The 13,266-nt window shown below is 38.0% G+C and overlaps 1 protein-coding gene across 2 annotated transcripts in view; it reads right to left on the bottom strand.

Annotated features, from left to right (window-relative positions):
- Positions 1 to 13,266, bottom strand: part of slco2a1 (solute carrier organic anion transporter family, member 2A1) — a 32,225-nt gene that overhangs the window by 4,196 nt on the left and 14,763 nt on the right. The window contains exons 2-10 of one of the 2 annotated variants that reach the window (XM_069197499.1): positions 11,342 to 11,479; positions 9,482 to 9,644; positions 7,373 to 7,600; positions 7,032 to 7,130; positions 6,540 to 6,682; positions 4,849 to 4,924; positions 3,863 to 4,027; positions 3,054 to 3,261; positions 795 to 954 (exon numbers count right to left, since the gene is read on the bottom strand). In XM_069197499.1, the coding sequence (XP_069053600.1) occupies positions 795 to 954; positions 3,054 to 3,261; positions 3,863 to 4,027; positions 4,849 to 4,924; positions 6,540 to 6,682; positions 7,032 to 7,130; positions 7,373 to 7,600; positions 9,482 to 9,644; positions 11,342 to 11,479 (1,380 nt within the window). Of the gene's footprint in view, positions 1 to 794; positions 958 to 3,053; positions 3,262 to 3,862; positions 4,028 to 4,848; positions 4,925 to 6,539; positions 6,683 to 7,031; positions 7,131 to 7,372; positions 7,601 to 9,481; positions 9,645 to 11,341; positions 11,480 to 13,266 lie in introns of both variants that reach the window. The other variant, XM_069197498.1, reaches the window with a different exon arrangement.

The raw sequence follows: 13,266 nt of genomic DNA on the forward strand, positions 1-13,266 counted from the left end.
TCAGATTACGATGAGACGCTTATCAATTGACCTTAATGTTTTCATTACTGAAATGTTAAGAATTCTTTCCTACATGTTTGAAAACATTCAGTGCAAGCAAACATTGCCTCATATTGTTAAATGTATGTCAAAAGCACTCATTTTTTTTCCATCGAACCCTTCCTACTATTCCTTTATTACATATTACTGCTTATTTTGGCTATTTCAGTTCATGTTTGGTTAATAAAAGTACTTCAAATAATTATAATCGTATCATCTTTTCCACCTCCATCCTCAATGTCTTTAAATGTTTTTAAAAGATAAAAAATGAGCAATCTTGTCAAAATCTCAGAAAAATGGCCCATTACGCTTACATGCATTTATATACACAGACATACAAAGCTTGGGCGACTGACTGTTAATCCAACATAGATTTTATACAGTAATCTGTGTCCCGATTTAACTATTTGAAATGGTAATCAGATGAAGAAAAGTGTGGTTGCTTGCAATAGCTTCAACCTGGGAGTCTGACTCTGAACACAGCACAGGCATGAGGAATGTCAATTCTGGGAACATATAGAGGGAACAGTTCACACACGACCTGTGCCAGCAAAAACAAGGTGGATATCTGCAATGCTACAGTATTGCATGTCTGTCCCCTGGCCACTTCAACTTCTCCAAGTGCAAACAGTGTTTATTTCCAAGCTATTAAAAGGCAGGAGCATGAGTCTGCTGTTCCCAAGTGTCTTTATTCTAACCGATTATTGAAGAGGAAATTCTTAATCAATTAGCATTTTTAATCAGTTAGCACTCACCTGAACCCTGCTAAGCTCAGAGTCAAACACAAAGCTGGTACAGCCAGCATGACAAGGTGACAAGTACTCAGTGTTATCTGAGCCACAGACAGGGTGGAAGGCATTCTGAGGGCAGGAACAGTCAGAGTTGCACTGCAACTGGGAACGTGAGGACTGGAAGCTGCTGAAGAAAGTATGAAGACATGAGAGGGGCTTTCGAAAGGTTTATCAGTCATAAGTGACTGCTGACTGTATGTTCCCCCTGTCTGTCAAAATCTGAACTTGCTGCACTACCAGACCATATAAAATTACAGAAAAGTGCTGAAGATAATGTATTTCACAAGCAATGCACCAAGAAAGTCCATAGAAAATGTGCTCAATGGTTAGTGAAAATCATGGTCTCAACCCACCAGATTACGTGTTTTATGGTCTTTTTTTTCACCTTATCCTTCAATGCTGCCCTCCCCAAAACCAACTATATATTGTAACTTGCCAAATGTACTTTATGATATATAAATGATTGCATGGAGTCAGGCACTGCTGACACTTTACAAAAAATAGCAGTGGTGGCAGTGTTAATAGTTCAGGTATATCAGATAAGACCATGGCCAGTATGATCATCAAGTACTGTACTGTATGACCCAGAGTGATCTCCGTGTCCTTAGTAGGAGCATTACATACTGCACTTAGAAGCAAAGATACTATCCCTATGCACACTGCGTGAAGACCTATAGATCTTTTATGCCATCAGTTTGGAGATTTCTAAACCATCTGATCAACCTGATAACCCACATTTCTGAGAATCGTGTGTAATGTTTTATTTCCAATTGAACATACTTCACCACATATTACAGTTTCTTTTCACTCTGACAAATCTATAATTTCTTGGATGTATCCATCATACAATCTTTAATTCCCTTAATTAATGTGTGCTGCCCATTATAGCTCCGAACTAACTCCATCAGAATTTCACTTTCGCTATTGGTGCTGCAGCAGCTTCCTTAAGCTAAACTCTTCTGCAGCCTTTTAATGTGAAATAGACTTTCTAATTTGTCATCAGCATTCATTCTCACAGTCATTAAAAACCCATCCTTCATATCCAATGCTATTTTTTCAGTCTTGACCTCTTTTAACACAAAAGAGGGACAGAACAATTACTGTACCTCACGAGAGATGTTGATTGATTAAAGAAAAACTTTATTTTTCCATATCATTTTTTGCATGCATCACATCTGACTGGCATTGTGCCTCTTTTTCTTAAATGACTTTACCGTACAGACCATGTTGGAATATTAGTAATTTGACAGGGATTTCCATTATCAGGAAATTGGGATTTTACTTCAGTAAGCTTTGAACACTTTATCTTTATGATTATGATTAATTCTGAGTCACACAGCAGTTGATCATGTTTAAATTGGGCATTGTTAAACAAAGTCCATTTTCGTCATCTCACTATGTAGAAGACATATAGTTAATTTTACTAAGGGAAGTGTCTTAGTAAAATTAACCATGTTCTAACCTAAAGAACAGGAAACACTGAGCTGCTCTCAAATCAAGCAGTTGATTTATACTGAATGATACTAGGAGTCCAGTACATTACGTCCAATTTGTAACATGTACAACTTCATGGAAAGTGTATATTTTTTTTCTTTCTGAATCCATTTCACAATAGAAGATAATGTTGCTGAACTGCGCAATGAATATAACTAAATAAGGTAAAACATCATCAGTTGTATCCATTCTAGGCACATGTCATTTTTTTACTCTAAAGTGGAAACAAACAGTACACACACAAAAACAATAACAAAATGAGAATTGAACTGTATGTTCTCTCCCATTTCCTTTCGGTATGTAAACAGCAATAGGAAAATGCTTTTTTGAGCTATGTTAACCATTACGTAATGCTACAGAAAATGGCAAAAAATTATGACATTTCATTGATTGATTGACGATTTAACCTTAAGGAATAATATGCTAAAAAAATAAAATCCGTGCCAGAAAAGTGCATTGTTAACTGCCATATGCAGTAAATGCAACCTCTTTAACAACCATCTTCCTATCACTGATTGTGGGAGAGGAAAAAAACAACTAGTGTTTTAGAGTCTGGGGCAACTCAAGGAGAGACAGACAACAGAAGGAGAAACTGTAATCCGAAAACTCTGAGAACCGCCAGTCTGGACTTATCTGGACAGGATGACACTTGCATTACCAGAACAACATATAAAAAAGCTGACAAAACATTCACACAGCAGGGAGAAAGGAAGAAGGATAGGAGTTTACCTGCTATTCGAGAGTCTGTAGGGAACATTGACCCCCGCAATGTTCTGTGTGGAGCAGCCCATGAAAAATAGGGGAATACAGAGACAGATGGAGATGAGCAGTATAACGCTGGAAAACTTTGGGATTCCTTTAAGCGACAGACCACCCCGCTTCATGATAATCCCACCCAGCAGCATTCCCACAGCAGCTGCTGGTAGGTTAATGGAGCCTGAAGAAAAACAAAACTGTTTCAGGGTGCTTTGAAAAGGGTCCTGTGGAACAAGAAACTAGCTTAGGTGTCTGATTGTATTTGCAGTATGAACTGTCAAGGAAATGCACTCTAATTTAGGTGGGGATTAGGGAGTTCGCCTCACTACAAATCAAATATATCAAAGATAACCTATGCTAAAATTAAACAGAGTAGCAAAGCAATATTATTGTAACTCAAAACAAGGGACTGAAAGAACAAAAAGTCCCATCTAGTTGTGAGAAATATAGCTCATGTTTCTTGAGTGGTTTTACTGTTAATAAGGTAGGCTTTCAACTCATATTTCATTCATGCTTTATTTATATAAAATAGAAACAACTGGATGTCCATAACAGGAACCCAGAACATCATACAGCAGTCTCTGTGTGCAATAAGCAAATCTATTACATACAGAACACAGTTCTTTGCTGAGCCCATGAATTCTGTTCTTTTAAATGTCAAACTTAAAGCTGCTTCCGAAAATTTATGTTCAAGCCAAGGTTTTCTGAAGATTCTTCTCTCTTGGTCTCTAGGGTGGGGCTAGCCCCATTGTCGATCAGTTAAATCTGGCCTGTTCACTCACCAATGAGAAGGTTGGCATGGGCAGTAGTTGTGCCATACTGCTTTTCCAGGAATTTGTTCAGGAAAGTTGCAAGGCCAGCAATCACGGAGGAGAAGCAGCACTGGGCCAACACCAGCAGCAGGAAAACCTGATTTAGCAGCAGCTTCACAGTCATTCGTGGAAACTCTGGAAAGAGGCCAGTGACGTATGCAGTTATTAACGGAGCACAAACAGTAACACAGAAAGTAGCTGGGCTTTACCACAGGAGGTGTCTTGAAAAGAAGGGCAGCTTCCTAAAAAATTACATTTTTAACATTTATCGACCATTAAACTCAGGCCATGCAGGAAAGGGAAGAAAATTACCACACATCAGTCTTCTGAACTTTGCCTTGGCACTCTCCCATTAATTATTATTAATTGATTAATATGATTAATTATTATTTTAAGCAACATCTATAAAAAATCAATACACCTCAAAAGCTATTTTTCTTTTTCTCCGAGTACTCAAATGCAGAAAATATATAATGCTCAATCCACAAATAGTGGGAGAAAATGTATGAAATTATTAACATTCAGAATAGGAGCCTATAAACAGACAACCACATGTCCACTGTTTACTAAGACTTCTTCTTTTGGAGCTAGTGGTCTGTTGTTATTTTATAGTTATTAAAGCATCAGGCCTTGTTCATGCTCAGTAAAATGTCTAACATTCCTAAGCTTCATCTTAAGTTTATTTCAAATAATCTACTTGGACAATGATTGTTTGCTACATACTGTTAGGAAGTAGCTGTTAATTAAATATTTTCTTTAGACGTGCTGATTTTTTCCACTATACAGTTTTTACTCCTTGCACAGAGCCAAAATTCAACAAAGACTGGATAATAAACAGCAGTTGTGCCAAATTATGTAAAAATTAATTCCAAGAAATAGCAGTTCATTTGGCTCCCCACCCTTAAACACATGGGTTTGATCACAATGATCCACTTTAGCTCCAAATCTGAACTTACTCTTAAGAAAGTCAAATAGTGAGATTTGGTCCTCCTGCAGGTCCTCTTTTAAAACATCAGCTTCAGTTCCGCTTACCTGCAAAACAATTAATTAGCATCTACATATACTCCAAATATGGCCATCTAAAATATACTGTATCTCAAAGGCCCCTTGTGGGAACCAATTAGCTTCCACATAAAAACTAAACTAAGACCATGGTATGAATTAGTCTTCAATTTCCTCTCCTCTGGTACATTAATTTAGTGCATATATATACAGTATATATTGCACTGAATAAATGCAGTTATTGACTGAAAGTGAGAAAACATTAAAAAGTTCAATAATCAAAACTTGACGAAGGGCAGAGAGTCACCAAATGTCTGTCTCCTCGTTTAGAAGCAAAACGTATGAAATTATCATTATGACCAAATAAACTGCAAAAGGCTAAAAAATACTGCATTTAATTGACATAAAATGTCAGCCCTTCAGTGCTGAATCACTGCTGTTGTTTAAGAAATGGGGTTTACAGCAAATGTTCAGGAGAGATAACAGTTGAATCAAGTTGAACTTTGCCTCAGCTGCCATAACACATAGTCATTGAAGTCATTGCCTAAACATAAGCTCCCTCACATTAGTCTTTGGCATTCCTTCTCCACCCCACCGCCACCTGGTTGTAGCCCCCATTTCATTCACTCCTCAATATGCATGGGAGACCCAGCCTCCCACAGCCAGGAGGATGGCCCTCAGCCAAGCGGGTTAAGCCAAATCAAACTATGACTCAATAAATATTCTCATTTTAACTCTTGGTGTTATTTCTTGTGAATCAGAAAACATTAGAAAGTTGCCCATTCGATCAAATGAAAACGTGTATTCAGTTGACACAGCAACATTACCTGTACAAACAGCAGTGGAACCTCAATATCTTATGATAAACCATCCCCTTATACCATGCAGCACATAAGCTTCTACACTTCCAAGCACACAACAGATTTAAAGCGAGATCTCATCTCTCATACATCACCATCTTACCTCAATTCAAAATGAAAGAATCTTCAAGAGTCAAGAAAGGGTGATATGTCAGAGACACAACAACAGAACAAATAGACAAAAGTCAGAAGAGACAGGAAGAAAAGTGGCTCTGATCATTGGTGTGGAAAGGCAGGATTTGAGGGTCCTGATTGTATTTATATTTGGGAGTAAAGTTAGACCGGATCCAACTTTCAGGGAAAGTACGTGATCGGAGTCTGAGTCTCTTAAACTCCCACCTTTAGGCTGCGTGCTTTTCTGACGTCAATCCAGCACCCCTTCACAAGAAAGTTTCCCTGCTAATAAAATCTGTATACTGTATCATTACAAGGTAACTGAGTTTTTATCTTTAAATGTATCACAGTCCAGTTAATTGGTGTGTGTCAGGCACTGCTCATAATACAGCACATTAATCAGGAAAATGTGTGCAGTGAAAATAAACTGCTTCATCCGAGAGCGCTGTGTTATTTCCAAACAAACAAAATGGGTCTCAAAATGTTTTCACATTGCTTGCATTTCTAACACAGTTCCCTGACATCCATGTTACTACGAACAGCCCTGGATTTCCAAAGCAGTGGCATTGGAGGAAAGCCACAGTGTTACATTTTAATAAATAAGTATTAAGAAATCTACACTAAAATGGAAATGCATATGAAGAAATAACATAAAAAGGAAACACAGTCACCTTGCTGGATTCTCCTTGCATTTCCCGGGGGAAAAAGAAGTAAGGTATAGAGGTGACAGCCAGGCTCCCTGCAGATACCAACAGCCCCATCCACCATGCCCCTATCCAGCGAGGGTCAGAAGCGTTTAGCTCCAGCTTGCTGCCTTTTGGAGGTGGGGGGTAATCAAAGATACACATGTTGAAATGTAGAGCTGAGACATGCAAGAATAAAATCTACTCATCCTGTGACTCGTTTATCTGAAGTACCAATAAGGTTGGTAACACCTTCCAAAGAATGTGTCCAAAGAGATGACAGAGGACCTGTAAATTGTTATCAATTGTGATAATGTAACACTCCACTACCCTGAGTGGTTACAGTTGATGCACAGTAAAGTGCGTGTTAGTGGCAAAGGCTAGGTTAAGAGGAATATAGCTGTGTACAGTTTCAGGAGCTGGAGTGCTGGTCTTACAGGCGTCCAATATACAATACAGGACAGTGGAAAATCTGCTTACCTGGATTGATTTTATCCACATCAACATAGACCCGAAGCATCACTGAGCCAAGCAGGTACCCTAAGGCTGGCCCAAACACTGCCACTGCAAAGAGAATGGCTGGAAAAGAAAAGATTTCCAGGAAATGTTTTTAGAAGCGGACCCTGCTGAGATCAGTCTTATCCAATACAGGTTCCAGACACTGCCTATTGGCTTTGCCCACATTTTGGTTGGAAGACAGAATTGGGCATTTTGAGTTCAGCACGAGATATGGTACAAGGAACAACCAATTTATACATTAAAAGAAACAACACTGCTTCAGAAGCTGAGGGCCAGTTCTGAGCCAATAAAAAGCCTTTTACCTATATAAATTGGGGAATTTCCTGATTCTGCAAAGTCGTCCACGTAGGAAATGCCAAAAGGCTGAATGGGCACTGAGCCAACCCCAAACAGCAGCTGGGCAATTGCCATCAGGAGCCACAGGTTGTTCGTCTCGCTAAGCTGCCTGGAGTCCCCATCACTGCAGTGCCCAGTGGGAGGAAGGGAAGAGGCATTGCCCTCTGGGAGGCACATGTCTCGGGATAGGTTTCCTAGGAAACAGTGAGGAACAGGGGCTTTATTAACTGTGGGACTAAATACAGAGTGATTTACTAGACAGGCAATTCAACATTTGCATGTTTCTGACCTTACCTCAATGTGTCTTAGTACACACAGCATATTGTCAAGCGCTAGCTAGCATGGAACAATCAGTAAGCCTGATTCATTTGCTTATCTCTGATGCATCGTACTGCCTTGATGTTGACTGTGAAATATAAATGTATTCATAAGCACACTGCCCGGCCATTCATAAAAATGTTGCACCGAGAAATGAAACAACAGCCCTTCAGCCTATTTGCTGCAGCCATGCAATTGAAGAAGTCTCCTCCAGGCTCCTTGTACAATACAGACCTCTGGTTTAATCAAGGCGTATACTGTAACATAGTCAAAGGTGACATATATGTCATTTGCCTATTTGAAGTGGTTTCTAGTGTGCTTCCCCAAGTGGATCCTAGACAACATCATTAATATGTTACTGTAGGTAAAATATTGTTTGTAGGGTAAACATTTTTTTCCAGATGTGAAAAGGTTTTTCATTTTTCAGGATGTTTCAAAGTATTGAATGACATTCTCTTAGGACGGTGCATTATTCTTTACCGTCCTGGATAAGGAATAAAAAGTCATGTCATTATACTTTTATTTCCAAATGTTTTTGTGGGGTTATATACAGGCATCAATACCATTGTGCTGAAAGCAATTTACTATACCAAGAGTGAATTTCCACACGAAATTCTTTCTTTAATATAAGAAAGTCTGTGACTCGTTGGCATGTCAAGGAATACGTTGAGAGGTGCCAATTGACCCCCCAGTATGATATTTAGTTTAATTAAACTACAAAGACTTTATTCTGTTATGTATACCTTTGTTGTTTAGGGAATACATTTAAGAAATTATAAAAGAAGAGCATTCCAGTATAGCTTCCGTTCACATTAGAAAAAAACACAAAATCTTATGAGATGAATCTTATGAATTCATGAACGCTGAATCTTATGAGATGATCTTGTTGCATAACCGCACTGCCTGTGTTAATACTACAAAAACCCTGTTTTATTTATTTTTGTGCACATAAGGTACTTTGCTGGGTTAACACTGAATTCCGATCCCTGTCTTACTGATAAGCCTTAGAAATCTCCTCTTACATGTTGTCCATGCTTAACAGTGCAGGCCTAACCCAGCACTTGGAGGGAACTAAACAGTAATCACTTAGGTACAAAATTAAACTCTTAAGACAAACAATATATCTAGAACTGACACTGCGTTTTAAGATGAGCAGAGCTAAGCAATATGCATCTGCCATCTAATGATCTCACTAGATGATAGCTCAATTAAAATCAACTCATGTAATAGGCTGTTAAAATCATTGGGAAATTAACCAAAACAATTTGAACTCTGCCTTAAAGCTAATAATTACCTGCTTGGCTTTTCTTAACCACAAAGGGATTAACTTATAATGTAGATTTATGTAACTGCTTACAAATGGGAGATGCTACAGGGCTTTGAAAGCAGGCAGGATACTGATTTGCACTCAGTAGGTTTATTGGGCAGCAGTGTCTTATTAAAGTCTCACTTAAAACTGAAGAGTATTAAAACAGAACTCAGAAAGCCCATTAATTAATTTCCTGTTACCTCTAAACCATAGAAAATCCATGCATTCAAATTTCTATTGCAGCTTCAACATGTTCAGATATGTCCTGGTTTCTCATTGTTTTCTAGAGTCTCTGTAAAACCTCAGTATCAAGGTGGTAAACTGCCCAAGGGTTGTAGTACTGAGCTCCAACAATGCACTTTCTTATTGGATGTATTATGAGGGCAGAGGTGAAACGTAAAACAGTTCCAAAGTATCCAGAAGAAAGGAGTGGACGCAGTGCTCTTACCTATCAGTACAGTGGAATATTCATAAGGCTGAGACAGGAAATGGGGCAGTGTCAGTATAAGGGCACTAAATGACATTAAGATCCCGCCTAGTCCAATCAGCCTTGGCCTGTGAACACGACTTCCAAAGTAACTCACAAAAACAATAAGGACTGTATTGCTGATCTGGAAAAAAAAAACAAAAATGTAATTTGAAACATTATGCAGTGACAAGAATTTTTGGCAAACCAAAAAGATATAAATGTACTTTCACATTAAAGGAATTTTATAATTTCTTCATATGGAACAAGTAAAGGTTTATTCCATGATGAAAAGAGAAGAAAAGAAACAATAAGTAACAGAAGTGACTCCACAGCTGAAACATTGTGTTTCTTTTCTTTTCTTTTCAGCATTTATTAAACCTTTGCTGGTTCCATTGCAGTCTATGCATGCTGATGCAGTTTCCCACTTGAACTAATTTCCTCATCCTGTAATTGTACAGTATACATACTGTGTATGTATAGAAAACCCTGTTAACATTTATGGTTTCTGGCATTTCAAACAGAGAAGACAAAACAAACAAAGGAGAATCCAGAGTATGCTTTTGTAGTTAGAAACCAATAGTTAAATCGATTTTTAAAAATATCAAAACATTACACCATTAAGCATTTTTTTACAGTGAAAGACATATTGGATCCATAACAATTTATTTAGCTATTTTTCAATTCAGTGAAAGCAACATTTCTTCCTTATGCAATAGAATATAACACAAACTGTTGCTAATTAAAATGCAAATGTCGAAAGAACACAGCTGTGCTAAAATATTATAGAAATGTTGTACATTATAAATGCATTGAATATGTAATGAGCATTTATAAACATATCTTAAAGCCCAAACAAAATCTACCCCTACACCTCAAAGTATTAAATTTATTACTTGAAGGATGGGAGCATGGACAGAACCAAGAGGACAAAATGCAATCCATCATCAATTATTGCACCTACAACCTGCAATTGAAAAGCGGAACCAAAACTTCAAATTGGTTCTGGTCTAAATATTTTATATCTTTACACACATAAAAGAAAAACTGTTCAACATTCAACATTTGCAATAGGTTCCAGTACTCATTTGTTGTGTTTGTTATGCCTCTCAGAGTAATTTGTCACTTTTAAGAAATGGTTAGAATGTTAAATGTCTGCTATTATTTCTAATCCTCATCCCAACCTCAGTGCCTGATTTCCCATTGGGCACAGTAGGCACAGTGCCTAGAGCCTACAAAATTTCTAGGGCCTAAGAAGGAGGGAAACACTAGTGACTAACGAAAAACAAGCTGAAACAACATGCTTGCGATCGACTCTAGGTGCTCCAAATCAATAATCATAAGCAATCTAGCTGCTGTTCTAGAAACTAGAAGTATTGAAGTGATGGTCACTCGATTCGCTCCATCAATCACATGGTTTAGCACTAGAATACTTTAAAGTGCATCATGTCAATCGATGTAATTCATTTGGGGTTTACCCCTCTTTTTGTACATTTCGCAGTGCCTAGGGCCTATGTACACCAAAATCCGTCCCTACCCAACCTGTCAATATTCTCATTAATAGCTAACATTGTTACAGGTTGTTTGGTTGGGTACCTTATAACATGCCTCTAAGCTAAAATATTTCCCAAAAGTGTCAAAATATGCAAAGATCCTTTAGTCTATTTAGTCCACTTTGATCTCTGAAAGTACGTTTGAGGTAAACCTCAGGATAATGAGCTACTCACTCCAAAACCTGCTTTGCAAGTTAATGGTTTTCTACAGAGGCAAACAAAAGTGCACTAGGTCAAAATGTGCAGCAAAGGTGACATAACCTGCTAAGTGGATTCCATACTAGTTTACCTCATGTAGGCTGGAGATGAATCCCGATGAGAAGCTGTTGAGCCCAAAGCGTTTCTCAATTGTGGTGACGGTGCTCTTCACGTAGGCGCTGTAGAGCAGTTGGGTCAGCTGCATCGAGCCATGACACAACACAAAGAACTGAGGGAAAGCACAGAGGGGCTGCAGTCAGTACTGCGTTATTCAGCTGGAACACATCTGGGCTTTCTCTCCCAGAATGTTAACGTTACTTATTAAATATTGTGTTTGTTTACTTCCCACACCTCGAAAACAACACTGGGAAAACAAGAAGGAGGGGAAGCGAATATAACTCACAGGAAGGTTACAAATCCAAGCAGACCATTGCGCAGTCTGTAAGGGTGCCTTACACTTTCTGTCTTCTGGTCTTTATGTCTTTGACCATAGTGTCAATCACATTACAAATTCAACCCTAACCAATAAACCATTTCCTCTGGCTCAGACCTACCTTCAAAACAAAATGTTGCCCATCTGGGAATAAAATATACCACCTAAATAATCCCTATCATATGATTTTAAAAAACGAATCCTACATTACCAGTGTTATTTTTATTGTTATTACCATATTCGGTACTTTCCAGCACTGACCTCTGAACTCTATCATTACCGGAGGGATACATTTCCTGTCATTTCCTCTTCTAATGCTTTTAAAGTGGAAAAATTAAGCTTTTACTGCTTTTCTTTGGAAAAAAGAGTTACCACACACAAAGGCACAAGGCATTGAAACTTAGTACAATAATTTAAAATGAACACAGTATTCATACTATCTTTATTATTACAAGAGGCACAAACTGTGACCTAATGGCATAAGCTCTCACTATGGCAGAAATCTGACAGTCACATAACTAAAAAGTAATGCCAATACAATTAGGGAAATATCCATCTTGTATTTCAAATACAAATGGGAAAATGTCTAAACTACTGTAAGTATTCTTCAAATAGAAACTTCACATATTTTACAAACCATATGAGCATACGGTTTGAGGATGCATAAGTTCAGTAAATTGAGTTTTTAGTTTCTTTCTTAGGCTGGCATGCACTAATGAATTCATTTAAATAGCACTATCAGTGAATCTAAACTCATTTCAGTAGCTCAGAAAAGCACATCTGGCAACAGTAGCAAGAAGAATGCAAAAGAAGCTGGTCAGACAACAAAATGTTAATTTATCTACTGTAGTTTAACACTAAGTCTTTTGTGTCCTTTTGTGTCGTTGTCTATGTGTCTGTATTTGGTAACAATGCGCTCAAAGAAATATATATTTGAAAACAACATTGCAAGAGAAGAATTAGCTCAAGCCGAATTACAGAACATTTTTCAACAGTCAACACTGCTGGAAAAAACTAATTTAATGGTGTCTAAGATCATGACCAGGTGTAGCACAAAATCTACAAAATAGGAAATGGAAAGTTCCCTTGAATTTGGGAAAGGCAAGGTGCGTAGATTACAAAACGTGGCTCATTACAAAGCTACGCTTCTTTCTATTTTGACACTGTGTCAAGCACAAAGCAGTTTCTTTAGAAAAGTAATTTAGTTGAAGAGAGCTGGTGTCCCTGTTATAAAAGCTCCAAAGGAATGGCTTTCATCACATTTGTAAATTGTTTAGATTTCTGCCCCTGAAAGAACACCAATGACAAGTAACAGAGGAGGTCAGACAGAGTCCTTCATGGATACGGTTTCAGCAGCCTGGAAGACAGTTTGTCCCACTTTACGTAGCTGTTAATTCGGAAAGCACTTTTCCAGCAGCGAAGTCCTTGAAAACCTTCTACCATTCCTATCGGAGTGATCAAGAGACAGACAAAATTTTAAGAATTCAATGTTTTAAGAATGTAGATAAGAAAACAATTGCAGAATATTTTCTCAGTTTGATGGATATGCTGGTTCAGCTCCAAACATACGCAACAGTGTAGCC

This window comes from Lepisosteus oculatus, chromosome 13 (assembly GCF_040954835.1).
Source record: "Lepisosteus oculatus isolate fLepOcu1 chromosome 13, fLepOcu1.hap2, whole genome shotgun sequence".
Classification (NCBI taxonomy): Eukaryota; Metazoa; Chordata; class Actinopteri; order Semionotiformes; family Lepisosteidae; genus Lepisosteus; species Lepisosteus oculatus.